Consider the following 27752-nt stretch of genomic DNA (forward strand, 5'->3'; position numbering starts at 1 on the left):
ATAATGTGGAAAAATATTCATGAACTGTCAGGAAGATTGGAAATCAGGGTCAAAATGACTCTGTTTAAAAAAAGAAAGACTGTTTCATAACAATGTAAAGGACACAGTGTTGATCTGCTTCACTTTTATGTTTTCCTTATATTTCTGTTCAAAATGTCAGAGCAAATATGTACATTTTAGTAACAAAACGTCTTTCTATCTTTTCAAGTTACCCTGAAGATTTGTTTAAAGTTAAACTACTAAACTACACATGGAGCAATAGGCTACCAAATGATTTGATAGCTTATTGCTTCTGAAATTATGTAAAAGAACTAAAAACGTGGTACCCCTGGGTCTACAATCACAAAATGAAAGGATGACCCAAAAACAGCTGAGATATTGAATTAAAGGTTCATATTCGGAAATGTCTCAGAGATCATAGTCATCTAAAAATAAGTTTTATTTCTGCAGGGTGGTGGGTCGTGAAGCTGGCTTGGTGTTTATTTGCTCTCAAGTCTGACCTCGCGATACTTCCCGGCGTCACTCATTGTCATGTGACGGTCCCGTGATCCTTTGCGGAAGAAGGTGATTTCGGCAGTGACAACACAACACAAGCAGAGGAAGCTGTTTCTATATTCTATTACAAATTCCGTTTCGTATCGTCTTGTGGTCTCATATCATCGCAGCAATGGACGGCTCTGTGAGAACACCTTTAGACGCTGCCGCGGAGCCGCCAGCTTATTACAGAGGGTGAGAAGTCAGCCAATCACCTCAAGCGCACAGCTAACCACAGCTAGCCTTTAAGCTTAGCGTGCTAGTGTCTATCTATTGGGCGACTGGCCAAAAAAAGTCAGTATTCCCCTATTCCATTAATGTTAAACACTTACCAAAGTTACAAAATACTATTATGGGATGTTGCGTTGTCCTAGACAGCGACAGGGGAACATGTCGCAGTGCTCCTGCGTATTAAGATCCCTGTGATGTGTTTTAACATGTGCTCCTCTGCAGGAATGAGAGCTCCCTGGTGTCAGCCCTCAAGACTCTGCTGTTCTTCACCATCCTGATGGTCACGCTGCCCATCGGACTCTACTTCGCGTCAAAGGCGTACATCTTTGAAGGTGAGCTTTGTGACGTCACACTGAATGTTTGCAGGGGAATGCAATTCAAATTCAAAAAAACTTTATTTGTCCCCGGGGGGGGGGGGGCACACAGAGCAGTAAAAGCAGTAAACAGTGCAAGTAGACGAAACATATTAACCTAAATATAAAGTGTCAATTTAAATACAACTTAAAGCTTAAACTTAACTTAAAATATAAAATGTAAAAGAGTAGATATAAGTGGACAGTGAGCGGACTAATAGATGTAAACATAACTATGTGCAGTAAACGAGAAATAAATATAAATATATATATACAGAGCTATGTGCAAGTAGGCTAAATACTAAATGATAAGTTAGAAGGTGCGGGGGGGTTAGGAGCTGGACAGCCCTAGGAACAAAGGTTGCTCTTCTCCTGTGTCCTGCAGCAAGGGACAAAAGACACAAGAGGGATACTTCTACTTCCAAGTCTCATCTTTGTTCTTGACTAAACATTTGAATATAAAGACACACTTGACTGAACTTCATTAGGTTGTTACTGACGTCAATAAATTTGAGTTAATCCAATGATAATAGTCAGAATCAGAATCAGCTTTATTAGATAGGATATTACTTTATTGATCCCCAGAGGGGAAATTTGTGCGTTGCAGCAGCACAGACAACTAAGGTCATGCAAAATATACATAATATTGACCGTGTATGCTGAGACACACACAAGGAATTTGTCTTCAGTAACTGTGCTCTCAATGTACAAAAAAAGAATAACATTAAATCTACACGTAATATAATCAAAAAAAAAAGACTAATGTATACAAAGCTAAATAAGATAATATAAGATAATAGTGCAGTTGTGAAAAAAATGCTGAGATTAAATATAAGCTATTATGTTACAGATGATTAATTAATTTAATTTATAGTAACAGTAATGATAACAGTTAAATCACAAGTTAACCTATAAGATGGTATTTGTATTTTGCTGTTTTTGTTGTTGTCGATGCATATGGACGTCAGAATATAAAACATTAAAAGGTTTACATATAGAACTGGGTCAAATAGAGGTTTTTTTTGTGTCTTGCGTGTATTTCCAGTGATGATTGTTCTTATTTCTAAGTTATGGACAAACGTGTCTTTCCATGTCATTGTATGAGTACTTCTTTTCTGTTGTGATACACTTCATATTCTTCAGTAGAGTAACCATGTCCATTGTGTCTACTCATATATGAACTGTCACAGAACAAATCCTGTGTAATTATATATGACGTTAAGCAGCTCTGTGCAAGCAAGAAACATCACATCACATGGGAGGTCATGCTGTTTACTGAGAGTCAGCAAAGCTGGGATGACAAACTGCGTTCAGCCTGCAGCCTTGTGCCTCTGATCCAATCACAGCTGTGCTGATATTCAGTGCAACAGCACCACCTCGAGTGTGATATTGCTTTCATACAACAGATCTATAAGTTGCATATAGTAAGAAGCAATATGCAACAGTAGATTATAATTGAATTAGTCATTTGACTATTGCCAAACAACTAAAAGATATTTGCCCATATTGCTTCTTGGTGCAAGACTACATGTTTCAGCAGACCAGCTGCATTGCAATATGAACATTAATCTGTATGAAATAAGAGTCTGTTGCTTTGGTGACGTGTGATTCTGAGGTGCCTGCTGGATCAATTTAGACAAAGACTGTAAACTGTTACCTTCATTGTGTAGCTGTAATAATAGCATGGCTGCACTTTCTACTCATCATCACTGTTAACTGTCATTTGCATCCTTTTCCCAGGTTCAATGAAGATGTCGAGCTCTGACAGCTACTTCTATGCAGCCATTGTTGCTGTGCTCGCTGTCCACGTGGTTTTGGCCTTGTTTGTTTATGTTGCCTGGAATGAAGGCACGCCTAAAGAGAAGGGCAAGCACGAGTAAGGCTCTTCCTCATCAGCTCGTCAAACCGGAAGAGACGAACAGACATGGGCATAGTTCCACGGCCCCTCACCCACTCTCCACCATGGGCTCTGGCAGCAAAAGCAGCCCCATCCACCAACCAGACGGCTAGGAGACCTGGTTTGTGCTTAAGCTTTAACCTGAGGTTAAAGCAAGAACGCACTTTGTTATTCCCTGGCATCAGGAAGTGTAGTGGATGATGTTTTTGTGTTTTTAACCAGCCTCTACAGGCCCACTTTTTTGTATTTTATCCTCTGAAATGTACCTTTATAAACAGAGGATGGACTGTATTTGGAAGGGCTTTGTTAAAGGTTCCTTTTGGCTCAGTGCTTTAAGTCCTTTTATTGTAAGATTTGTCATTCTAAACAAAAACCGTCCTCTGAGGTTTTGGATTATGCGTGGGTGTTAGCACACCGTCTGTCCTGTGATGTGTAATAATGAAGGACTTGATGACTAAATTCTCCACAACCTATCTGAAGCTTTGTTTATTCTGTCCTCAAATTTCACTTCCCAAATAAACCTGTAATGCGCTAAACCTTCTTGCTCCATTTAGGATGAAAATGAAAGGTTTCGATTCATCTGTTTTTTCCTTGTAAACATATGTTTGTTTTTTTTGTTTCTGTTCTTATGTACTTGTGTGCTTGAATTAGGAACTAATTGCAAGATGTTGTATTTAAAGCAATGTTTCTGATAGGAGAACTTTTGGGATTTATGGATGTAGATGTTTGTCAAGTTGGTGTAATGCAAAGGAGAATAAAGCTGAAAAAGTTGAATTCCTCAGTTTTTTAAAACACTTTTTCATAAAGCATTGTGCTATTTATGCAATGTCACAAATACAGATAGGAGATGTATGTTTAAATGTTATCCACGTGTGAAACAGTACATGAAAACCTTTGCATAATGTCCAAGTTTGTTCATTCAAAGAATAGTTTCTAATGATGCAATTATACACAAACAGATGCAAAAAATATTCAATCATTTTAAAAAGTCTTAACAAAAGTACAACAAGCAGTCAGTTGCTTAAGCCTGGTAGTAACTAATGTATCGGCTTAATCATATAAACACTGAGTTAAATCATGCACCAAGTCATGACTTCTTGTTTGCATCAGCTGTGTAAGCCACACCAAACCAAAACACGTGCACTGAGATGCATATGTGAGAAAGTCTATGTGTGACTCTGTGTCATGTAGAGATCTGTAATGTGTTTATCCTTGAAGCCAACTCAACTGTCTCAATACAAACAAGTCTGATGTGCAATAATAAAGTGTCGTCATGCAAAACGATGAAAATTGATTACCTCATTTGTTAAGCTCAAAAGCAGAATGTGCAATGTTTTATAATGTTGGCGCTCCTAAATTGATTACCAAGGCCTGATAAAGATTATAGTGAAACAATGTATATCAATCATGTTGCCATGACAAACCAAGTTTTATCCGAAACTGAGATGAAAGTTCACGAGACTCTTCATTGACGTGTGCAGAGTATTCGAGCTGTCACATGGTGGCAGCAGACAGTCATCCTGTTCCCACACAATATGGAAGCCGAGACAAGAAGTGACAGATGTCGAGCCATAATGACATTTTCTGCCTCAGAAACCGTGTCAGCATCTGATTCCTGTTCACTTCTCCTCTGTGATGTGTGTGAGTGCCTGCACTCCCACACTGTTTGTTCTTTGCTGCAGAGTTTGGTGTCTGAGCGGTGCAGTCTGCGTTCAGTTTCACAAGCGCTGGTGTTGATGATGAGGTGACAGGCCTGCAAGCGATTAGACTGATTCAGTCAACAAACATCAGAAGCTCAGCGTTCTCTTAAGAGTGATAGTTCATCAGCGTGCTCTTGCAGCGATGCAAAGTTGGTGCAAGGGCAGGCTTTGCTTTTGGCTCTTTGTCATTTATGTCACATTAGCAGGTTGGGTGCATAGTGTGAGTGTGATGAAAAACAGACCAGAGAGAGAAGAACAATAACTTGAGTCAGGGATTAAAACATTGTCATAAAACTACTGCATGAATTTCCTCTGTTTGCCCTGCCTGTCTGAAAATACAATCCATATTCAGAATTAATAAGACAGATAAATGGGAGACTTTTTCACATATTCTGATATTAACCCAAAAGATGTAAATTCAAACTGAAACTGCATTTTAGAAGTATTTAAGGTAACTAGGTGGCTCTATCTTCTTTGCCCAGCAGATGGCATGCCGACATACACGACCCTCAGATGAGCTTCATGTCAGTGTTTGAGTGAAAGTGAAGAAAGAGGGCAGTAGAGGACTGTGGGAGATAGTATGAAGCATCGGCACTGTTAAAAAAAAGAAAGGAAAAAAGAGATATAATAAACCCCCAGACCCCCAAAATGATATCCACCATCAACAACAGCCCAGTCAGTGTTTGATGGTGTCAGCCTGAGCATTTCATTCTCCCCAAATCTCTGCTCAGGTGATTTTGATAAGATAATTAAGAAAGGTTCAATGAAACAAAAACACGAGGGATTACATTTTTTTATTTTTTATTTTACCTTTATTTTACCAGGCAAGAATTGCTTGAGATCAAATGACCTCTTTTTCGAGCAAGGCCTGACCAAAATGGCAGCAGTAAGTAAATAATAATTTAAATTAAATAATTTATCCCAATCATTTGAATTATCTTCTCTTTTTTTTTTTTTTTTTTTTTTTTTTACAAATTACAAATACAAACCTGTACTCATCATTTTCACATTCAAAAAACATTTATATTGGTTAAGCAATATATTATAGAAACCTAAAACAGTTTTGGTCTCAGTTTTCTGCATTATGACTATCAGCACTGTTTAAGCACTTCTCCAATTACACATTGTTCCAAACAGGTTATTATTTTATTTGGGAATTAAAAAAAACAAAACAAGCAACTGTAGTGAGTTATATCTAATTTAGAAAAAGGACGATGAGAGTGATCATTGAAGAAATGTCATCTTTGCCAGTTTTTAGAACAAAAAAAAATGAATGGGGAATGAATGTGACTTGAAAAAAGGGGGTGGGTTATTGTGTATATTAAAAGAATGGCTTGAATATATCAAATCCATCTGTTGGTTCACCTTCTATTGAAAGCTATGTTACAACTATTTTAACACAATTAAAGGTTTGAGTTCTTTGTGCATTTTTAGCCTTTAATGGCAGAAATACTTTTACGCATTCTTTTGGGGGCTTCACAAAATTAAAACGTAAGCCCTCTGTCTGGAAGTAAAATTTGTCTCACACTATATTGAAATCATCATGCATGTACAATAAAGACAGTCAGTTGGGATTAAAGTGACTGTTGTTTTAAGTAATCATAGGGAAACTACTGAATCTCATCTTGTGGAAACAAATCACAAACTCACACTGTGTTACTCAGCCACACCACAAACCTTTAGATGAATTCACTGTTAGTCTGATATTTGATATCTGTAAAATAGATAACTTATTGAAAGTTATCAATTATCCGCTCTGATGCAGCTACAGTTGGAAATGTTGGCTTAACACTTGAAGGGTTTCATTTCAAAGTGCTCATAACTCATATCTATTCAACTGTCAGCATCTCAAAAACACATATAACCCTTTACTCAAAGATGATCATTCTAACAGTCTCTAACATGATGTATGCCTGAAAATAAGTCTTTGTGTTTTATTCTCTACACCAAGAGTAGATGTGATTCTTTTTTCTTTTTCAGAATAAGAGTCTATTTCTGTCCACTTCCTGATTTATGGAGCCATACATTATAAATAAATAACACTCCTGACTGTTGTTTGGAGATCTGAAACGTTAGTTTTCTGGCAACACAGTACACTAAAGCCGTGTGCCCAGACCTCACTCAATCATATCTCCAGTCCAGGTCACTTTTTTTGCTCCCCAAAAATCATACTCTTCTGTTATTTAATACACTGAAGTACAAAAAGTTCTTCCCTCAGCACATCCAGCACTGACAGAACATAATGAATGTGGCAGTCCAAAGGTATGCGAGAGCTTCCCCGTCATGTCGTTAACTTCAAGGTTTCCACAGCAGAGTCTGTGTGCTGTGATTTCCTGGCAAAGATGAGTGTGTGATGTGCACGTGTGGAGACTTTACACACAACATGTTTATTCCCGCTCAAGCTTGTCAGACTTTAACAGGATAAAATGTTGGTGTACACACTGACTTAAACTGCATCATGTGGATTAGAATTTCAGAGTATGACTATGTGGAAGTTTATTTTTTTCCTTTACAAAATCAATAGTACCTCTATTAACAATTCTGTTCCTCTGTTGATCTTGATTTATTTGTTTCAGGATAATCAAATCAGTTGCAACATGTGCTGCAGTAAAGAAAAGTTCTCCTGATAAAGACTTGAGATCATAAAAGTACTGCTTGGATTGCAAATTTAAGACAGATTTATTTTTGGAGCTGTTTTACAAATATGCTTGTCACCAAGTGCTTTACACGAAACAATTGACACAAACACAGATATAAACAACGATAAACAAAACAATGTGCTTATAATTATGTACTTGCCGGCTGTCGCAATAAAAAAAAAAAAAAAAGGAGAGAGTACAAATGTGAGAACTCCTGAGACGAGTGCAATTTCTGTTTTGAGGCGCGTCCTGGAACGACGTACAGTATTTCCAGCGTCCAATGTGTTGGCAGCTATTGCACAACTTTGCACTTCAAGTCTAAGCAAGTGAACTATGCTAGATGACCTCAAAACAGTTAAAGGAAGTGAAATGTAACTATTCATCCGATCTGATTTCCTCAAATGAGGTCAGCACGAGAGAGTTCCACCCTGGATTCTGTTCCCAAAGTTTATACACAGGCAACATTATACATTTGTGCTTTCATTCACACTGACAGGAAAAAATGCTGGATGTGAAATCTGAGCACACGCAACATTCTGTTCACTTTGTCATGTAATCAGTGATAACAGGCCTGTTTGAAGGAAAAAGCGTAGCAAAATCAGTGTCCTTCTTTTTTTTTTTTAAATCACTTCTGAAAACACTTTAATGAAACAGGCTTTTATGCAAATCAACTTTAGTGTACTATTGCCTGAATTTTTATGATATTTTGGCCAATTTATTTTTTTACTCTGTGGTTTATGTTGTTCTTCACCTCCTTACATCTTGCCCATCATTTCTTTTTTTCTTTTTGTGTTATGCAAAGCACTTTGTAAACTTAATTTAATTTTTAAAAAGTGCTATAAAAAGTTTGTATTATTATTGAAAGTGACAAGTGAAAAGACCCATACCATACACAAAATAATTTCAAGAAAAAAAATACTTATCGGCTTTGATTTAAATTATGGTGTTGCCAAAAATGGTGCACAATTCACCATCAATGCTACAGTCTAATGTGAAATCATATTTGTTTTTCTAAAGAATAGCCCGTCATGGGACACTTCTCAGTTTCATTAGAAATGTGGTTACTGAACATGATCAGTCTGTACACATCTCTGCAGCTTCTCCGTGCACCCAAAAAAATGCCTCTCCCTTCAGAAGTGGAATGAGTCAAATCAGTGCCATCTTAAAGAGGGGACTCAGTTCAGCATGTGATCAGAAGTCCAAACATCCGATCCCCTCGCAGTGATTTAAGACCCCTCAGAGAAACATAAACCTCCTCATATCTTCAGATCGTCTATTCTAGTCTTGTTGTTGCTGTGTTTGGCGCTGCGACCCGGCCTGGCCTGCGTAGGTGACCCAGGGGCCGATCCTGCTCCCTTCTTTCCTTTCAGGTCGCATTCCTCTGGCTTGCTGCTGCTCCTCTCCACTTCCAAGTTGTCTTTATTCTGCTTGTAGGCCGCCTTGCTGTGGTAGGGGTGGAAGGACGAGTCTGTGCCATCATGCAGAGGGGAGAGGTCGTAGCTGGGGACAGGTGGATAAGCCGGCTGGACTTGGTGGTGGATGTATTCGTCATAACTGGGCGCAAAAGGCACAGAGGTCTCACTGGGCTGCTTCCGGAGACTTTTAGCAGCCTGGTGACGTCTCCTGAAGGTGAAGCCCTGGCGGCACTTTGTAAAGCCCAGGTGGTAGATCTCTATGAGGTTTAATAAAAGAGAAACACTAGCCACTCCCAGCATGAAGATGATGAAGATGGTTTTCTCTGTGGGTCGGGATATGTAGCAGTTTACCACATTTGGGCAGGGCGGTCTGTCGCATGTGTACATGGGCTTAAGCTCAAAGCCGTACAAGAGGTACTGAGCCACAATGAATCCCACTTCAAACAGGGTTTTAAAGATCACATTAAAGACATATGTGCGCAAGAGCTCCCCCTGCAGGCGTACTCGGCCTCTGTCATCCCTTACCAGAGCCTTTTTGTGCTTGGCATCCACAATGAGGGCCTGCTTGTCTGAATTATGTGCAAGTTCCTTCTCCTTCTGTTTGCCTTCATGCTTCTCCTCCATCCGCACCAGGTGAAGAATGTGTCCCAGGTAGATCAGCGTCGGCGTGGACACAAAGATGATCTGCAGCACCCAAAAGCGGACGTGAGAGATGGGGAACGTGATGTCATAGCACACGTTCTCACAACCAGGCTGTTTTGTGTCGCAGGTGAAGCCAGACAGCTCGTCACCCCACACCTTCTCTGTGGCTGCGCTCAGGATCAGGATGCGGAAGATGAAGAGGACGGTGAGCCACACCTTGCCCACCACAGTGGAGTGCTCCTGGGCTTTCTCCAGAAGCTTTCCCAGCAGGTTCCAGTCCCCCATGGCAGTGTGAGCTCAGACCTTGAACTGGAGGAGCAAAAAAAGACATAAACCGCTATAGTCTATTTTTTATTTTAACTCACGTTCAGAGCAGTCTACAAAGCCAATACATGACATGACAACAACAAAACTTAACCAGTGGTGAAAAAGACGACATCTATTCTAAAACCTCTTACCAAGCTCAGAAAAGTCTCAAGGGAGCCAAGCTGCTAACCAACTGTACAAGTGGGGGAATCTGCTGCTGAGCAGGTAGGCTATTGGCCTTTTTCCACGTGGACGCAGTCAGGATTATATTTACTTTAGGAGGGTATATATTTGGCAAGTGCAGACAGGGGGGGAAGGTTCCAGTCATGATTCTATGGTTCCTGGCCTTCATGGCCCCGGGACGCGAGAACACGATCCACAAGGGGAGAAATCAAACACCAGTCAGATATGTTGGAAGTGCAAAGTTGAAACAGTTGAGTAATGTCAGCACTGTCAGCTCCTGAAGCACATAATGATATAAAAAAAATGTCACGACTGATGGATGTGCTGGACAGTAGCACAGCAGCAGATTCAGAGAATGACTCCTGTTAACTGCTGAAATGCAGCAGGTGCTATGTGAAATAAATCTATCAGGTGTTAAAACAACTGTGGCATGTTATCTTTCAGAAATGTGTGCTTTTAAAATAAGACTTTTAAGCCTGTTATTTTCCATGACAAAAGATAAAAATATGACTAAGAAATAAAAAGTTTTCTCCAGAATACGACAACGTACACGTTTTAAGTCTGTAAACAAACAAAAGCCTTAACCAACAGTTGTACATTATTTAGGTTGTTTGTGAATTTACGTTCTTACGAGATTTCAACCTCAAAGGTCTAAATTCACAACTTATTCCAGAGGAGTCACAGTTACCCACCTTGTCAGCTTATACATCCCCTGGGATTCAGCCCGACTCTTCTTCAAGGGTCCATGAGGCAGCCTGCTCCGCTGACAGGCCTCAGCTCCAAGCTGATCTTCGGCCCCCCCTACGGATGATGCCCTTGAATGGACAGGAAAAGTGGACTTCTTCTTTCCACAACCTCCGTTCCACACCAACAAACCCGCCGGCTCTATCGTCTGTTTTTGAAATCCTCAGAATCCAGGCCCCGGGGTCTTCCACTGACCACAACACACAAGTAACCTGCTGGACATATCTCAACCATGTCCGGCCTGCCCTCCCTCAACTCAAACCCCCTCCCCCTCCTGTGGTTAAATTTGGCACAGGTTCACTCCTAATGTAAACTATTAAAGCCCCTCCACTCGCTTCTTACAATGACTGACACGGCAGCTGGCCAATGATGGTGTCTGCTAAGTCTGTCTGGACACAAGTGCTTCTGTGGTCTAAATATAGCCCATGGGTCGCTCCTATCATGGGGGGCATGATTTGGAGATGAGTACCCATTTGCATCCTCAAGTTACAAATCACAGTGACAGGAAGGAAGATAGTCAGTTTTTACATCATGGAACTAGGTGTAAAGTATTAAAATGGAAAAAAAAAATGTTTATGTAATTACTGAGGTTAAAATCCTGTAACAGATTTCTTTATTTGACTCTTTTATTGAGAAACCTTAACAAGTTGTATGTTTGCTAAATAAAGTCACGTAACATTGAACGATCAGGCAGTTTATTTCTTTATATTACACACCGTTCACATATAGTTTCAACCCAAGTTATCTATTCAATGGATTGTTGACCCGGATATAAAGTAATGTATGTACATTTAGGCACAAATGCCAACATGAGGGGGTTTGAATGCATTTCAAAATAAATCACTTCTTAATCAAACAGTTGAGTAAACAGAAACCTTTGTAAGGTCAATTCCATTTTCAGGAACAAAGGGATACTCAACAATAAACTCTGCAAGGAAATAATAAGGAAGGTGAGGGCACCAGCCATGGATGTGAGTTAGGAAGACAGTAGAATAAATATATTTCCAAAAAACAAAAACAAAGATGATCTCAAACAAAAAGCTGCAATAAATGAAGTAGGTAGAATCCAGTATTTACACACCCTAACATATATGTACAGTACTTGGATTCACAACTTTCTTAAAGTGACCAAGTCATCAAGTGAAGATGGAGTAAGATGTAAATATTTAGTTTAGAGTCATTGAAGTCACAGAATTATGAACTCTGTGCACCACTCATACTACACTGTCCACACAACTCTTAGGCCCGCAGAGTAAAAGATTTTTCTATATTTTCAAATGAATACTTATTTGAATAACTTCTGGAAGAATAATTATATCCAATGAAATGTTTTCTTTGGTTTTCTAGCACCAACTGTCAAATCTGAGTAGCAGTATGGTAAGTAGTATAGAAGTCACAGCGGTCTGCATGAAGCAAAGCGACATCAAATCACTAACAGTGTCTAATAAAATGGAAGCATAGTGTTGTTAACGCAAAGCGCTGTTAATGACATTTACTCACATAAATTCTTTTTCTGCATTACCCAGCTGTGACCCGGCCAAGAATCAAATATGGTTTATATTAACAAATACTTGACATAAATAGAAAATTCACTTTGTTACCAGCATTTTGTCTCTACAGTACCATAGCTTCTTTAAATACAAGTTCATACCCGTGTTGTTGCATGTTTTGGCTGATTTACCAGAAAAACTGAATAGATTTGATCACTTTTTTTTTATTCAGTGTTTTTTTTTACCATCCAGGCAGCTACTTTGCTCTTTCAGTTATCACTTATAAGACGAATGTTTGCTTGATAGGGATTAATTGTATTAACCAAAGAATGGAAATACAGCTCATTAGCAACAATAGCCTGTTTCTGATATACCAACTCACCACCTGTAAAGTGGATATTTTAACTGTAGTGTCAAGAAATAATCGCATTATCATTATTTTACAGTATGTTCTTTAGCTAAAGATAGGTTGTGCCTTGACAAAGTTGCTTCTCATACTACGTTCAGATGAAACCACTCACTGGCAAAGTGTTGACAGCAGCAACTCTGTATGTTTTTAGTAAATGTGCCACAGCATCAGCAAAAACACGGGTATGGTCCTTTAACCTTCATAACTGGCTCCAAATAGTTTAGATGAGTTTTGCCAGCAGCTAGTGTCAGAAAACAAAACAGAAAAGATGCATCAATAAGGGATTGACTGGACGATAAATAGAACAGAATCTGCATGTATGCTGATCTTATATACAGTACACGGTGACAAAGCAAACTGTTTCAGGGACGTGTGTGATTACTGTCGGTTAGTTTAAAGGGAACTGGAGAGTCTCAGAAAGCAGAACACCTTTCACCCTTCTCAGTCGGGCTCTTTTTGGTCACAGTGAACTTGGACTTGAGAGAATGGTCTGCTATCAGCTGATTGATTTCATTTTGCCTGTGAGAAGACAATCTTTGACTTATCCAGGCTCCCTTGGACTCATCCTCCGAGCCTCCTAAGCAGCGTTTGCAGGCCCTGCCTATGAGGTACAGCACCTCTGCCACATTTAGCAGCACACACACCCCAGACACTGCCAGCATGAACACAGTGAAAATGGTCTTTTCTGTTGGTCGAGACACAAAACAGTCCACCGTGTTGGGGCACGGGTACGAGTCACACTTCACCAAACGGAACATCTTAAAGTCAGGGTAGATGGAGTAGAAGATGTAGAGGAAAGCCACCTCGAAGATGATTCTGAAGATAATACTGATCATGTAAGTCCACCACAGCGCTCCGATGATCTGAAACTTCTGGTTCTTGATTTGTTCAAGCTCCTTGGGGCTGCTGCGTCCAGCCCTCTTCATGAGCTTCTTGTCGATGTGGCGTCGGTGGGCAACATGCATGGCCACCAGCAGGGCGGGGGTGGAGACCAGGATGAGCTGGAGAGCCCACAGGCGGATGTGCGAAATGGGGAAAAACTGGTCGTAACAGACGCTGTTGCAGCCGGGTTGCTGGGTGTTGCAGGTGAAGCCGGACTTCTCGTCTCCCCAAACACTCTCAGCTGCGACCACCAGGACCAGTATACGGAAGATGAAGATGACGGAAAGCCAAACACGTCCGATGCCCGTAGAGTGCCTGTTTACGCCGCTGATCACGGCATAAAAGGATCCCCAGTTCATTTTGGACTCCAGGTCTGCAAAAAATTAAGTTTACTTTTTGAGTCTATGTTAAATCACTGAAAGCTAAGCAATATCTCAATGCTTGAGGTCAACTTTTGTGACCATAACATCAATGTATAACAATACAAAGTTGAACTAAATTCATGATAGATAAATAATATTTTCATAAAATGCACTATTTAGCTTTTTGCAATAAACAAATGTCACATTTGTAGGAATTGTTATTTAGGTGAAATTAATTTAAGATGTTGTCGTCATAAAACTATTGATAATTGAGTTAAGGTCTAACTTTTGAAACATCATATTTCAAAGGTTTACCAGGCTCAGCCGGCGGTGCAAGCGGCGTAAGCAGCGCCGGGTCCAAAGATAACCATCTTGAGATGAGGCCCGAGCATCAAGCTGGTTTTGGCAGAGCAAGGAACAGAAAAGAATTGCCTGGAAGTCTGTTGGCCGTATAAAAGCAGGGGTGATGGCCTGCCACCGTGCACCGTCACAAGACACAACCGAACGAAGCCAATTGCGAACGATTTTTGGAGCCACGTGATTGGCTCGCTCTGTATTAATACTGTACTCCCAAACTGACCTACAGCCCAGTTGCAGACTGACAGACTGCCAGCACATTTCTCCAAGGAACCAGCAAGACATCCATCTCATTATGATTTTTTTTTTTTTTTTTTTTTAAGCAAGTGAGAGACCTCCATTGTTTGTAGGAATGGCAACGGACTTGACCAGATTTGCCAAATAAAGACTTAAATAAACACATTCTTCAAATATTGATCCATCAAGATATTTCTACAAAAAAAAGGGTAATGAGAAATAAAATATGTCAAGTTGAGCAATGGGGCATCACTCAGCCATCACTCACATAAGATGTGACCTCATTCCTCCCCGAGTGTTAGTATAACACAGAATTAAATGACAGAACATGGATTTTACCTTCAGCTGTGGTGGTACACAAAAATGTGTACAAAGCAGGAAGAAATTATTTAAAATATTGTGTTTTTTTAGCAAACCCAAAGGCTGGATTGTGCGCACACTGTGCGTTTGGAAAATGCTAATCATTCCTCCGCCACTAGCCACTGCCCTGCACCGTAGCAGTCATATGCTCTTATATAAACTATTTACATACAATGGCGGCCTTTATTGGGCTGCAACAAGACTCTTTAGAATTCAGATCAAACGCCTCGATTTCCGCCTACCCCAGGCAAAAGAAGGAATCTGTGTGGACACAAAAGGCCGTAGCCTGTCGCATTATTTATTGTGCTTGGCAGAGCAGGGAAGTGAAGGAAGCTTTTGACCTGAGGCACTGTCACTGACAACAAGAGAGTCACCAGCAGGTTTGCAGATTCATCTAGCAAACGCATGAGCTGTTTAACTAAGACAAACGCTGATGCAGGAGGAAATAAAAGGCAGGAAGCATTTTATTCACATCAGTCCGGTCATTTTTTCATCAGTCCGGTCTTTTAAAAAAAAACAAAAAAAAACATACAGGTCAAATATATTGTAGTTATTTTGTGCCAAAGGATTTTCTAACTGAAGTTTTCAAATGGGAAATTCTGTATACTTGTTTTGATATCCTCTTCTGAGTAGGATATATTATAGGACTCATGCTAACTGGGAAAAATGACAACACAATCCTAAGAAGTAATTTGAATTAAAGTTGAATTCACATTAAGGTCTCTACCATCAGGTATAAAGCATGGGAGATATAGAATTAACCAAGTACTGCATATGATCAAAATAATAATAGATGCAAGGTTCATCCTTATGCTCTTGGATTGTTATCAATCTTTTTAGCTCGGCTTTATTAGCTGGGATTTCAGTTTGTACTCCCCCCCTGAAACAATCATTTACAGTAACAACAGACTGCAAGTGAAAACACAAAGTGGTCATTTGTCATGTACTATCAGATGACCCACAGCAGGGCACTGTGGCATAAGTATGTCTGCGTCACTTATGACAAACATAGTGGGAGGGTTTGCGTGGCCGGCTAATTCTTTGAATGAACTAAACCCTCATTTACATTTTCTCTATAAAAACTGAACTACTCCACAGCACAGAGACAGAGGGGCGTGCAACTGAAGGCAACGTTTGTTTTATTTATTAAGAAAGCAGCTGATGATACAATGTTCATTCAAAATAATAGATGCCATTTTACAAGAACTAAATATCAACCAAGACAACATGGCTCTAATAATGAATACTACAGGAAGTGAAGCAAAGAAATGAATCAACGTAAGCCAACTGTATGTACAATACAAAACAGGTGTGACTTAATAAAGGGTGGGTACATTTAGTGAACGGGCACTCTCCAGTGGCTTAAAAAAATAAGACTAGCTTTTAAAGGAAATGCTAATTATTAAGTACAAAGGGAAATGCTCTAAATTAAATACGCATCACAATTAAACTCTTAGGTCCCTGTAGATCATTTGTTACATAAAAAAGCTTGTTCAAAATATTAACACTTTTCTGTTATTACTTCAGAAACACAAGTAACAATTTAAGACTAAATAAAGAATTCAAATGAAAAAAGAAACAACTTCAGTTCCTAGATGAAAGAAAACACACGCTTTATAGTCAGTAGACACAGAACTACAAAATTAAGACATAAAACTACACGAGAAAGCTGATACACACTAGTTTATGTGTAAATGTCAACACCTTTAGTCTTCATTCAAGACTTTTTAATACCTTTAAATGTTCGCTGTACTGCACTGTGACGACCACAGCAGCAAGTCAAAAGTTCCACTGTATGTTACAGATGGTCAATCAAACCTGGATTTGTTTATTTATCTCTATTTTAAGAACAATTAAACATCTTTGTGTTTAGATTTTTCTAACCTAACAAGGCTACAATGTTTATGAGTAATCAGAGACCATCAAGCATGCTTAGTGAACAACAAAAACAAAAAACCCTGCCTTTCTTAATTCTTGTTTTGAGTGTAGCATGAGATGAGGTATTTCTCCCACTCAGAGTCCTGTTTCTTCATTTTCATTTGAGCTGCGCCTTCAAAGACAAACACAAGAAGGGGAGAGAAAATGAGTCAGCTGACACGGTGGGGAGATTCTGAATGACAACGAGTGCTGATCTGGTCAGACAGAGGCTACACTGCCATCTGCTGTAGATGCACAATTTAGACAAAACAATGACCAAACTTACTTTTTCTCAATGAGGCAACGTTTTTCATTTTTGTATGTTTTGCATGTCCGTTCTGGGCCAGCCGCAGAGACAACGATGCTCCCCTCCTGAAACGATATTGTACCATTTTGCAGTTATTTGCCATGAAATCATAGAATATACATTGTACATAAACATTACAGAAGAGCCACACATACAGTATTCAGACACCATACTACATCCACATATATCAAAATACATCATATGTACAAAGACAGCATTGAAAAACTACAAAAAAAAACATTAAATAGGGCAATAAATCTTCAAGACTTTTATCTGCGTCTTAACCATTTGCAATTCCAATACATCTAAATTTACAGTTAAAAAATAATTGACCCCGTTTCACACGTAAGTACCTCATAGCCCCAAGCTTTCCTTTTTCCAGGAACAGCTCGACTGTGACTTTGGGCCCCTGTGGGTAGAGCCTGGCATAAAGCGTCCTGTTGTGAACCATTGCTTGGAACCAGCCCACCGCTTCCTCCGACCAATCACTCCCATTCAAAGGCGTCACCTTAGGGGGGGAAGGAAACGCACAAAAAAATACCATGAACTGAGATAATTCATTTCCTTTATCACCCAGCTACAGATAAGGCTGTGACTAATCATGTGGACAAACTCCAATTCTGTAAGTGAGTCTACACTCTCACAACAGAGAACAGTACATTAACCACTTCCATGTATGCAAATCCCGAGAGGGATTAAACTATCAATTTGAACGTGTCCATTGGTGGCATCTTTATGTGACGGTCTTAATATAGAACTGATCCCATACAGTTTAATGATGCAACACCTGATCCAGAAGACAATTACAAAAAAAAGATATTGGATAAGTGCACAGGCTGGTGTATTTGAAATCACCCCCATGTTTTTAGACAGCATCAGAGGAATTTCTGAAACTAGTATCAATATGATACAAGTACAACTTTAGATAAATGTAAACAATTATAAAGCCAACATAATAGATAGGTAGCCACTCACATTTGAAAGTGAGACCTGTCCAGCCTGAAGTGGTAGCGCAGTCATATCTGGGGTCAGCTCCTTGATGTTCAACAGTGACAGGCAAGCAGTGTCACCATAGTCCAGCCGCCTCACCTCCACCTTGATGGATGTCCCACTCCCAGCACCATCAGTGGCATTATTATCTGACATAAGACAACAGCAGGTTGAGCTAAAAAAAAAAACACCCTGTAAGGAATTCCAAAGTGGCCACGGGCAAGAAAAGATACACTGCTACCATCTAGAGGTACGCATTTGCAAAATCATTTAAAAAAAAAAACAAAAAAAAACACAAAACACAAAACTGGACCCACCTCCACTCACACCACATATCTTGGTCACCTGAGCCCTGCACCATTGTTCCTGCTTAGGGAACCAGCCCATTACCCGAGTTCCAATGTCTGGAATGAAGTTCTGCTCGGCATATGAACTACTTGCTTTCCAGCTGCTGTGAATGAGAAAAAACTATATAATGACAAGCAGAAATGTGGGGGGGGGGAAAAGAAAAGGAAAAACTACAAAGAAAGCAGTAATGAAGAAAAAAAAGGAGAAGTGCTTCTATAGGTTCAGTAGATTTTTTAACTATAATGAAGGACTTACTCTGTGATAAGGGCCTGCAGCTTTGTGATGCAGTCAGCATGTTGGATGTAGAAGTTGCCTGGGCTGACAATATGAGACACCACAACTTCAGTCTCTTCAAATCTCCGTGTCTGGAATTCAGGCATTGGAGTACCGTTGATGGCTGGCCTTCTTACAGCATTAGGATTTCTCTCACGTTCAGGTTCTGTGCAATTGTCAGTCTGGGTTTTCAAATCAATGTTAACAAAGGAAGCCTCCACCTGGGACATTATACCTCCACAATTTTCATTTTTAAAGGGTTGAATGTCAGAGCCCCCCTGTCCCAGCCCTGTGAAGATGTCGCCGATATCCCACAATTCAGTCTTTGTTGCAATCACACAAGTGTAGGTCAGAGAGCCACTTGACTCCACTCTCTTCACTCTGAAGACTGGTGCATGGTCATCAATGTCTGTGAGCAGCGATTTTGGAGCCAGTGCATTGATCAGCTCATCTGCCACAACCTGTCTGAATTGGTAGCTTTGTGTTTTGATTGTAGGCGACATCGACAGCGGCGAACTTGAAGCGCTCATGCTTTTCCTCCACTCCATGACTGTGACCTCTAGTGCACCCATGTTTTTACCTTTGGCTCTGAGGAAGTGCAGCAGCTGAGAGGATGTTTGTTTTCGGTGTTGCACCTGGACATCTTCCTCACATCCCCAGCTCATTAGCCGTGTTGTTTTCATTGGTTTAGAGTTACTGATCTCTGGGAGAACAGCCTGTATGGGAGGTAGTAGTAGGGGCAGTCTCTCAGCGCTAATCTGGGGACTCTGTATAGCAGCAGGTGCAAGAATCACAGCATCTGGTGACTGTTTCTCCTCAAAAACAACTGCTTTTTCTTTTTCTTCTGCTTTCAAGTTAGATGATGAACTTGCATCCGCAACTGTGCTGTTATCGCTGGACGACACGCTGCATATCATGTCATCCTGCTGGACCGCAGCAGGCTGGGAAATGAGGAAATGTTTGAACTGCTGCAGGGACAGTGTGTCTCCAAGCACCTGGACTGCTTTGGCTATGGAGCTGGCCATGAACGAGTTCTGCAACATGGGCCCAAACTTCAGAACATCTGTCTTTTTGATCCCTCTGTTTTTGAATCGCTTCAGTTGGTCTGTTGTTCCACCACTCTTGCCACAAACTTGTGACTCTGTAAAAATGACAAAAGCAGAACGAGAGAGTTTAGTTTCAGAAAGTTTTACAGCAAACGACACTTTCATTACAACAATAAACATTTATTCATTTATCTAACACATGGTTAGCTGCACTGTGCCATTAACAGCTTCAACTGAATGATTTATTCATAACTTACTGAATGTGAGATCCTTTAATGAAGCCGAGAGCTTGTCAACAGCTCGGCATTTTGAATCCAAAGTCATTGAAAGATCACTGAAAACACTGGTGGGAATAGATGAATTCAGGAAACCTTGAACTTCTTCATAGGCCTGCAAGACAAGTGAAAAATTGGTATTTTTTATTAAAGCAAGATTTTTTTTGTTCATCTAAATCACATGTCAAAATTTAAAAGAACTATTAAAACTTCTGTTGTGATCCTAAAAGCCAAACCTGTTTTACACATGGACCAAAAGTTCATTTATATTACATAAATGAATACAAATATAAAATTAAAAACCCCAAAAACCTGGTAACCTAGTAACATGCAGCACTTTCATTTTCATTCAAACTTTACAAGTAAACTTTCCTTGCCATGTTATTTTATGATTGCTCCAGCAGCTAATTTGACCACTTGGCCTTGTGTGCTCCTCTAGCTGGGTGACTTGTTTTTGCAGAAATTGCTGGCTTTACATGTAACAATACATTAATGAAAAACAAGCCAGCTCGTTACCTTGTTGGTGAAGTTGTTCAGTTCTTGTTGTAGTGTATTCCGGGCGTTTTCCAGCAAAAACAGCTTGTATGTTAACTGCACTTTTTGTGTGATAACAGATGGCTTGCTGAGGACCACCTGCTGCTGAGGAGTCTCCACAGGAGTCATGGTGGTTTCTGTCTGTCGCTGCAGCCCGGCCTCTCAATGCTGGAGGCTGTTTTTTTTTAAAAATGCTGGAGAGTAGTGTTACCTAACGAGCCAGGTAATTCGTAAACTAGCCAACAGAAAACGTAAATGACGTCGTGGTCTGTCACCATAGACTGTCGTCTGGACTCAGGTTGAGTACTGACTCCGTCGCAGCTGGAGCTGAAGCATCTTTAAGCCTCCTGACAAAACGTGTCCTGCTCTTTCTTCAGCCACCGACAGACGCCCAGAGGCCAAGTCACCGCCATGTTGGAAACTACGTTAAGTGTTTGCAGCCTGTTACCTAATTTGAGTAACGATATGGTGGTCGGTGCCCTGTTCTTTCTTCAGCTTACCTCTCAGGGCAGCCAACTACTAATCATATTTTATCAGCAGCCATCAGGCCTACTGCCTTTAGACCAGTAAACCAAATAATAAGGATTTCCGAAGGTGGTCACTCTTCTGACACAGTGGGCGTCGTCAAATAACAGTCATCTCTTTTAATTGGATGTAATTCACACAGTTTAATGTGTAATATACTGTAATTTCACAACGAATAAAACACGATGAATCAAAGAAGCAGCCTTTCTGGCCTTATTCCCATCCTATGGCATTTTAATCTGATGGGACGCACTTTTAGGTACACTGACAAATTATAGACAGCAGCTTTTAAAGACCTCTTTGGTCAAAGTGGGCTCTCAGATGCAGGCCAAGGGACCCAGAAGAGAAAGGAGTCTCAACAAGAAGACCACATAAAAACAAAAATAGCCTAAGGATGCCCTCGATTTTCAAATAGCATATTTCACTTAGCCTACTGGTGTTGAAAAATGTGTTATTTTTATTAGCACCTTTGTTCAGCTTGATAGTCCCTGTTGTTTGCTACAGTCCAGGAAATTATAGATCCACAAATTCCTTGGAAGAAAGCTGATTCTGAGAGTAAATGTTAGCCCCTGGTTTAAAAATAGCCTACATAAAGACTACAATTTGTGTTTTAAATTTAAAAAAAGAAAAAGAGATGCCGATAATATAGAAAATCCTTATTATGTGTGTGTTTTTTTGCTTTTTTTTTCAGGAAAAATAGGCAATGAATGACATTTATGTCAACACATGGCTTGAAGGATTTCTGCATTATGCACCATGATATATTTTCTTTAGTGAATTGCTATTTAAAGAAAATATTTATCGAAAATCTATATTTGCATTTGAACACTTAAGTTTCAAGTCAGCACATTTCTAAAGAGAAAAAACAAACAAGAGCAAAAATATCAAGTAGGCTGCAAATACAAAAGTTCTGATAATAAGGTCTTTACTTTGTTATAGAAGGGGATTATCAAAAATGAAAACAACAGAGCATTTGGTCTTGAGGTGTGTTTCTTTAATACAACAATCAGAGTGATCCATTAAAGAACAGCAGTGTATGACTAAATTGTCCTCAATGAAAGAAATGTCAACAGTTTAATTAGGATATGAGGATATCCTTTACTTAAAAAGTTGAGATATATTAGACATAGAGTATCGGAGTTTGGATGACATTGCATTTAAACTCTGTCTGTAATGTACTAACACACAAACTGCCTCCAACACTTAAATGCCAGCTCCTATTAATCACTAAGAAGAAGAATGAGTACAATTTGCGAGATGCATTCCTATGGTTTTACACCTAATACTATCCACACAATGTTCTTTTCTCTGAGTACTCTTTGCTTGAACTTGTCAAGCTGCTACTTGATCTAAATCTTGTGTGGGTGGGGCAGCAAAGACATTTCCTTCAGTTACATTGCTCAAGAGGCAGATTGATAAAGGAATCCTGGCTCCTTTAAAGCTGGCATCATTGCACTGTGTCTACCCAGTTGACAAAGTGGTTATGGGTATGGGAACTGCAAAATGCCAATTTGCATCTGTTTAAAGGAGAGGGATGTGCCAATAAAAGGACAATAAGCCAACAGAATAGCATCCTGCAACAGCACTTTCACTGTACTATAGGCTAAACCGCCTGTTGAGGTTGTAATCAAATATCTAAAATATAGGTTACTTTTCATTACTACATGTTATAAAGCTTCCAACTGCCCCCCCCCCCCCCCCCCCCCCCCCCTTAATGTCTGTTTGTACACGTGTTGTAAGTTTCTTTAAATATGTGCTACATGGAGTCTGCTTTTCTTCAAAGTATGGTTCCAAATTCAGTCTGATTTATTGAGTGTGAATTTACCTCGCACTGAATGATAGTAGCTCTTTCACTCAATGTTTTATGGCTCGGTGGAGTTCAAATTGCTCAGATAAAAACATAAATTCACAGACTTCAAAGTTCTTGCCATCTGAGCCCCATTCTTTAATTTTTCACTCAAAGAAATTGGAGTTTATTTCTAAAATGAAGACTGCCAACATATTCTGGTTATAAGTAACACTGTATTTATTACAACAGCACATTACCCATTGTATTTGATGACATTTTCTCAGGGTGAGGCACATAAATTATGATTTGAAAAGCACAGACAAATTCAGGTTTTAATATTTATTAAAAATGAAACAATAATCATTTATTTCATATAAATAACCCTCTCTGTCCCTCCCCACTCTCCAATCACTGCTGCCCCCTTTCCATCATTGAGGCTGATGTCACCAGTCATTCAAGCATATTAACCCACGCAAGGCAATCAGCCCTGCTGGCATTCCTGGCTGGGTCCTGAAAGTTGCATTCACGGAGATCTTCTGTCCCCTCCTTTTTTAAAATCCATCACAATCATCCCCATCCCTAAACAACCGATGGTGTGGCTATCCTCAACAACTGGGGCCCCATAGCCCTCACCCATATAGCCACCAAGTGTTTTGAGAGGCAATTTGCATATCGCCCCAACAGAGCCACAGAGGACGCCATCACCCGTGTCCTCCACACTTCCCTCTCCAACGTTGAGGAGAGGGACACCTATATGAGGATGCTGTTTGTGCACTACAGCTCAGCATTTAACACAAAAGTGCCCTCCTTCAGTAAGCTCCAGGATCGTAGCCTGAACACAACACTGTGTAACTGGATCCTTGACTTCCTGATGGACCGCCTCAAGGTGGGGAGCTGCACTTCTTCAACACTGACCCTTAGCTCAGGAGTACCCTCAGGGCTGTGTCCTCAGCCCCCTACTGTACCTCTCAAAACCCACGACTGTTTGGCAACACAAACTTCAAAACACCATCGAGAAGTTTGCTGATGACACAACGTTGTTTGGTTGTTCTCCTGCGGCAACAAGAACGGGCTTCCTAAAGGGATCCCAGACCAAGGAGGATAGTGTGGACTTTAGGATAAGGGGGTGACCTAACCCTTTTTCACCCATCTGCTTAACCACCTTACATGGCAGTTGCATTGGCTGTAAGGTTCTGGATTGGGTGGTGCACACTGCCCAACACATCACTGGGTGCGAGCTGCCCCAGCCTGCAGGAGCTATACAACTCGACGGTGCCTCAGGAAGTCCCTGAGGGCCACCAAGGACTCAACACCCACACAACTGCCTGTTTCCACTGCTGCCCTCAGGTTGGAGGAAGAAAACCCCACCAGCAGACTGAGGAACAGCTTCTTCCACTGGTTAATAAGACTCTAAAATAACACTTAAAGTGCAGTATGACCCCTGACTATTCTATAATGTATAATTGACGATTTATTTTATTCTTATTGTGATTCTTTGTTCTGTTGTTATATTCTTTATTCTATTATATGTCTTTATATTTAATACCTACCCCCTGTCAAAGGAGCCTCCAAGTCCTAGCATAAGAATTTCACATGATTGTTCTTGTATAACCGGAGTGACTATAAACATCTTGAATTGTGAAAATAGGATTAACTTGTACAAGGTCTCTTTTTGGAGTGATATTGAATTGTTGAGGAGTTCAGTCAAGGTTCTAGGAAAGTTGTGCAAGCCCTTACAGACGTCAATGAATCTGAGCCAATGTTGAACTTACAAACATTTCACAAAGAGAGATGGGCAGAATATTTTCTGCCTGATTAGTGAATTTGGCGTGCGCCATAACCAGACAACTTGGGAGTCAATAAAGCCAATTTCAGACATCACACTTTGGCTACACGGGACACAGATTGATGCATGTCATTCAGATTAACAAGGGAGACATCAGCAAAAGCTTTAATGGTGCTTGAAGAACAAAAAACAAAAACAAAAAAATCAGAACAGAATCATGTGCCAAATGACAGAGCTTTTACTGCACCACATTACATTCTGTTATTTCTAACATCTTAAGCAGCCATTAATCCTGACTTCTGTTTATATGAAAATGCTTAATGAAACTCACAAGAATTATAGTTAATTTCCTGCAGTTTGCTTGCATAATGTATTTGTTTTTCTTACTTTATTTAACCAATCTACATGTACAAAAGTATCAATACAAAAAACTATGACTTTAGATTTGAGATATTACACTAAAAATGACTCCTGTGAACAACACAACTTCCTTGTGAACACAATTAACACTGTAATTAATACAGTTACAAATAAAAAAACTACTATTATCTGTCCTATGTGAATTTCCTGTGCTTTTGTATGAAACAAACAAGGCACTGCAGGGTTTTTTAGATACTCTGTCATCCCTACATATCCGTCACTTGTGAAGCACACGGTGTCGTTAATATCAGGTAGGTTAATCTTTAACTCGTGAAGCCGTGATAGCCATTTGCTATCACAGCAGTTAAAATTATTATTACTTATATACATGCGTTTCAGGCTTAGAGATAAAGCAATAATCAAAGAATGGTTTAAAGACTTGAAATTATTATTTCTTATGTCAAGCTCTCTTAGAGGAGAGTAGCTCAAACTGTTGGGAATCAAATCGAGGTGGTTGTTAGAAATTTTCAAATGAGTTAACGCTGGCATGAAAGGTATAAATAGATCAGAGCTGGTAATGTTTGTGTCACTTATAATCAAAGACTCAAGAGTTTTTTGCACATCTTCCAATGCACCAGCTTGCATCACCATGTGGGGATTTCTTGCAAGGTTCAGAGAAATTAAAGAGGTTTCTTTAAATGTGTTTTGTCGAAGAACTGTTACATTGTTCTCCCTAAGATTCAGGTGTTTAAGGGTCCTTAATTGCCCAAAGTGAACACAGGAAGTGTTGAGATGTATTTGCTGTATTGTTTGAGAGATTTCCAAATCCTCTAAAGTGGAACAAGGTTGCACAGAGTTGTCTTGCAGATTTAACGTCTCTATTTGTGTGAGCGCTTTGAGAAAAAACGGGGAGACAGATACAAGTCCGTTGCTCTGCAGGTCAAGATACTTTAAGGAGGGGAAGACAAGTTGTCGATGGTATCCTGATTCACTGTGATTTCTAATATTCCAGACAATTGTTTGCAGACAGTTGTTGCTGAAATTTAAAGTTTGTAAAGATGACAAAAGGCTTAAAGTCTCGAGTGGGAAAGACCTGAAGTGGTTGTAGCTCAGGTCAATATAAATTAGGGGCATCAGCCTCCAGTTTGAGTGTAGGTTGTTCTTTGTGACTGTTCTCTCTCTCATAATCTCTCTATAAAGAGCATTGACCTCAGACACCATCGTTGCCTCTGAATTTAAGGCACCTACCATGTTATTCTGTAGGTAAAGATACTTTAAACTGTTCATTTTTGGAACAATTGGGAAATATATAAGTTTGTTGTGACTCAGATCAAGAATTTCCAGCCTGTACAAATGGTTGTCCTCAAGTGTAACAAAGAACTCAACAGAATTTCTACTCAGATTCAAATATTTCAGCTGATGAAGTTTAAAATCACAGATATTCGCTAGGTTATTTCTGGCCAGGTTTAGCATCTCCAATTGGTACAGTGGTTCAAAAGTCCCCTTTTCTATCACTGATATCTGATTGTCATCAATAGTAATGGACCTCAAACCTTTACTCTCCTTGAACAAGTTGTGTGAAAGTCTTGTTAAAGCATTTCCCGTCAGCTTAAGTTGATCAAGAGAAGGTTTGTTTCGAAGGTACAGCTTCACTGCATCATCACTCAACCCGTTCATTGAAATGTCCAAACTCCTCAGTCTGCTGATGGATCGGAAGGCTTTAGTGTTACTGCCAAAGTTGTTGTTCAGCGCATTTCTGGACAAATTCAACTCTTCAAGTCGAGCCAGGTTTTCAAAAGCCCCTTCGAAGATGAGATCCAGCTGGTTGGAGCTCAGGTCCAGCTGTTCCAAGTATGGCAGAGCAAGTGTGTGCAACTGTCTGATGAAGTTATTGGACAGGTCTAGTCTTCTCAGCCTTACATCCAAATCCACAGGGACAGAAAAGAGACTCTGGTTGTTCCAGGACCCCTCCTTGAAATGAAAGGAACATTAATCATAATCATAATCATAGAGTGAACCATGGAAACCAAAGTCAAACAACCTTAACAGTTTTAAGATCTCAAACAAAGAAATGTGTGACTCGAAGGACTTCAAATTGCAATGGTATTACAGTTTTCAATTAGCAGTTAAATGATTCATTCTGAGCGTACCTTTGGCTTGTGATATGTCAGTCCAGTTATACTGAGGTCAAGAGCGAGTGACCAGAGTAGTACAAGATGAGAAAACATATGTCTGACCATCCTGTCTGTGCTGCTGCTCCTGCTGCTGTACCACAACTGCCGTCAGTGCTCATACACACACTCACACACCCTCTTATACCCATGCTTTAAAAAAACAGATAGGGAAAACAGCTGCAGACACCAGATAGGCATTGAGGATGCTATGTTTAGAAAATAAAGGCTTGGTCAATGATATATAACTTTCTATGGAGAAATCTTCAAATTGGCCCTTTATTTTTTAAAATGGTTAAACAAAAACATAGATGGTAATATATCTGTTTATTAGATGTAGCTTACAGTTACAATTCTGACAAATATGAATAACAAAGCCATACAAATAATTCCTACTAAAGCATATTATCCAATTGATAGCAATTTCATTAGAATTTGTTTAAGAAGCTATTTACAGTGTTTAGGAGTTCATGACAACCAGGATACACCCCAAGCGGTATAAATTTATACTTTTGTTTGTTCCTGACATATTCTTAGGAAAACGGAAACCGTACTAAAATAGATCAGAGGAACAAATAAGCAGACAGCGCGGAGGTGGAGCTGCAGGGAAGCCCCCAGCAAGGTATAAAGAGACATATTAAAATAGACTGATGAAAGGTGGTGGTAGCACACATAAACAAAGCTATGGGA

The 27752-nt window shown here is 39.8% G+C and overlaps 6 protein-coding genes across 8 annotated transcripts; 1 reads left to right on the top strand and 5 right to left on the bottom strand.

The window, feature by feature from the left end:
• Positions 1-539: 539 nt before the first annotated feature.
• Positions 540-3789, top strand: vma21 (vacuolar ATPase assembly factor VMA21). Its single transcript, XM_020650595.3, has 3 exons — positions 540-729; positions 988-1097; positions 2859-3789. Exons 1-3 carry the CDS (start codon positions 668-670, stop codon positions 2996-2998), a joined length of 312 nt encoding a protein of 103 aa, XP_020506251.1. The 5' UTR covers positions 540-667; the 3' UTR covers positions 2999-3789.
• Positions 3790-7375: 3586 nt separating this feature from the next.
• On the bottom strand, positions 7376-10906 carry LOC109996470 (gap junction alpha-3 protein). Of its 2 annotated transcripts, none has more exons than XM_029280534.2 (2): positions 10593-10906; positions 7376-9720 (listed from the first exon to the last, which is right to left on the bottom strand). In XM_029280534.2, exon 2 carries the CDS (start codon positions 9694-9696, stop codon positions 8611-8613), a length of 1086 nt encoding a protein of 361 aa, XP_029136367.1. In that variant the 5' UTR covers positions 9697-9720; positions 10593-10906; the 3' UTR covers positions 7376-8610. The 2 variants fall into 2 exon arrangements, with proteins under 2 accessions (XP_029136367.1, XP_065814671.1); XM_065958599.1 differs by lacking the exon at positions 10593-10906 and adding an exon at positions 9870-10510.
• Positions 10907-11322: 416 nt separating this feature from the next.
• LOC109996454 (gap junction beta-1 protein) lies at positions 11323-14874 on the bottom strand. Of its 2 annotated transcripts, XM_065958600.1 has the most exons (3): positions 14721-14861; positions 14103-14183; positions 11323-13798 (listed from the first exon to the last, which is right to left on the bottom strand). In XM_065958600.1, the coding sequence occupies exon 3, from the start codon at positions 13782-13784 to the stop codon at positions 12957-12959; it is 828 nt and encodes a 275-aa protein (XP_065814672.1). In that variant the 5' UTR covers positions 13785-13798; positions 14103-14183; positions 14721-14861; the 3' UTR covers positions 11323-12956. The 2 variants fall into 2 exon arrangements, with proteins under 2 accessions (XP_065814672.1, XP_020506237.1); XM_020650581.2 differs by lacking the exon at positions 14103-14183 and having other exon boundaries at positions 14721-14874.
• A 989-nt stretch (positions 14875-15863) lies between these two features.
• On the bottom strand, positions 15864-18143 carry LOC109996476 (KH domain-containing protein akap-1). The gene is made up of 4 exons (XM_020650614.3): positions 17941-18143; positions 17319-17473; positions 16945-17030; positions 15864-16791 (listed from the first exon to the last, which is right to left on the bottom strand). Exons 1-4 carry the CDS (start codon positions 18109-18111, stop codon positions 16709-16711), a joined length of 495 nt encoding a protein of 164 aa, XP_020506270.3. The 5' UTR covers positions 18112-18143; the 3' UTR covers positions 15864-16708.
• Positions 18144-18156: 13 nt separating this feature from the next.
• LOC136176969 (uncharacterized) lies at positions 18157-20560 on the bottom strand. Its single transcript, XM_029280527.2, has 4 exons — positions 20414-20560; positions 19880-20012; positions 18559-19717; positions 18157-18406 (listed from the first exon to the last, which is right to left on the bottom strand). The coding sequence occupies exons 1-4, from the start codon at positions 20558-20560 to the stop codon at positions 18226-18228; spliced, it is 1620 nt and encodes a 539-aa protein (XP_029136360.2). The 3' UTR covers positions 18157-18225.
• Positions 20561-24364: 3804 nt separating this feature from the next.
• LOC109996453 (transforming growth factor beta activator LRRC32-like) lies at positions 24365-27166 on the bottom strand. The gene is made up of 2 exons (XM_065958963.1): positions 27042-27166; positions 24365-26862 (listed from the first exon to the last, which is right to left on the bottom strand). Exons 1-2 carry the CDS (start codon positions 27129-27131, stop codon positions 24985-24987), a joined length of 1968 nt encoding a protein of 655 aa, XP_065815035.1. The 5' UTR covers positions 27132-27166; the 3' UTR covers positions 24365-24984.
• Positions 27167-27752: the final 586 nt, after the last annotated feature.

This window comes from Labrus bergylta, chromosome 9 (assembly GCF_963930695.1).
Source record: "Labrus bergylta chromosome 9, fLabBer1.1, whole genome shotgun sequence".
NCBI lineage: Eukaryota > Metazoa > Chordata > Actinopteri > Labriformes > Labridae > Labrus > Labrus bergylta.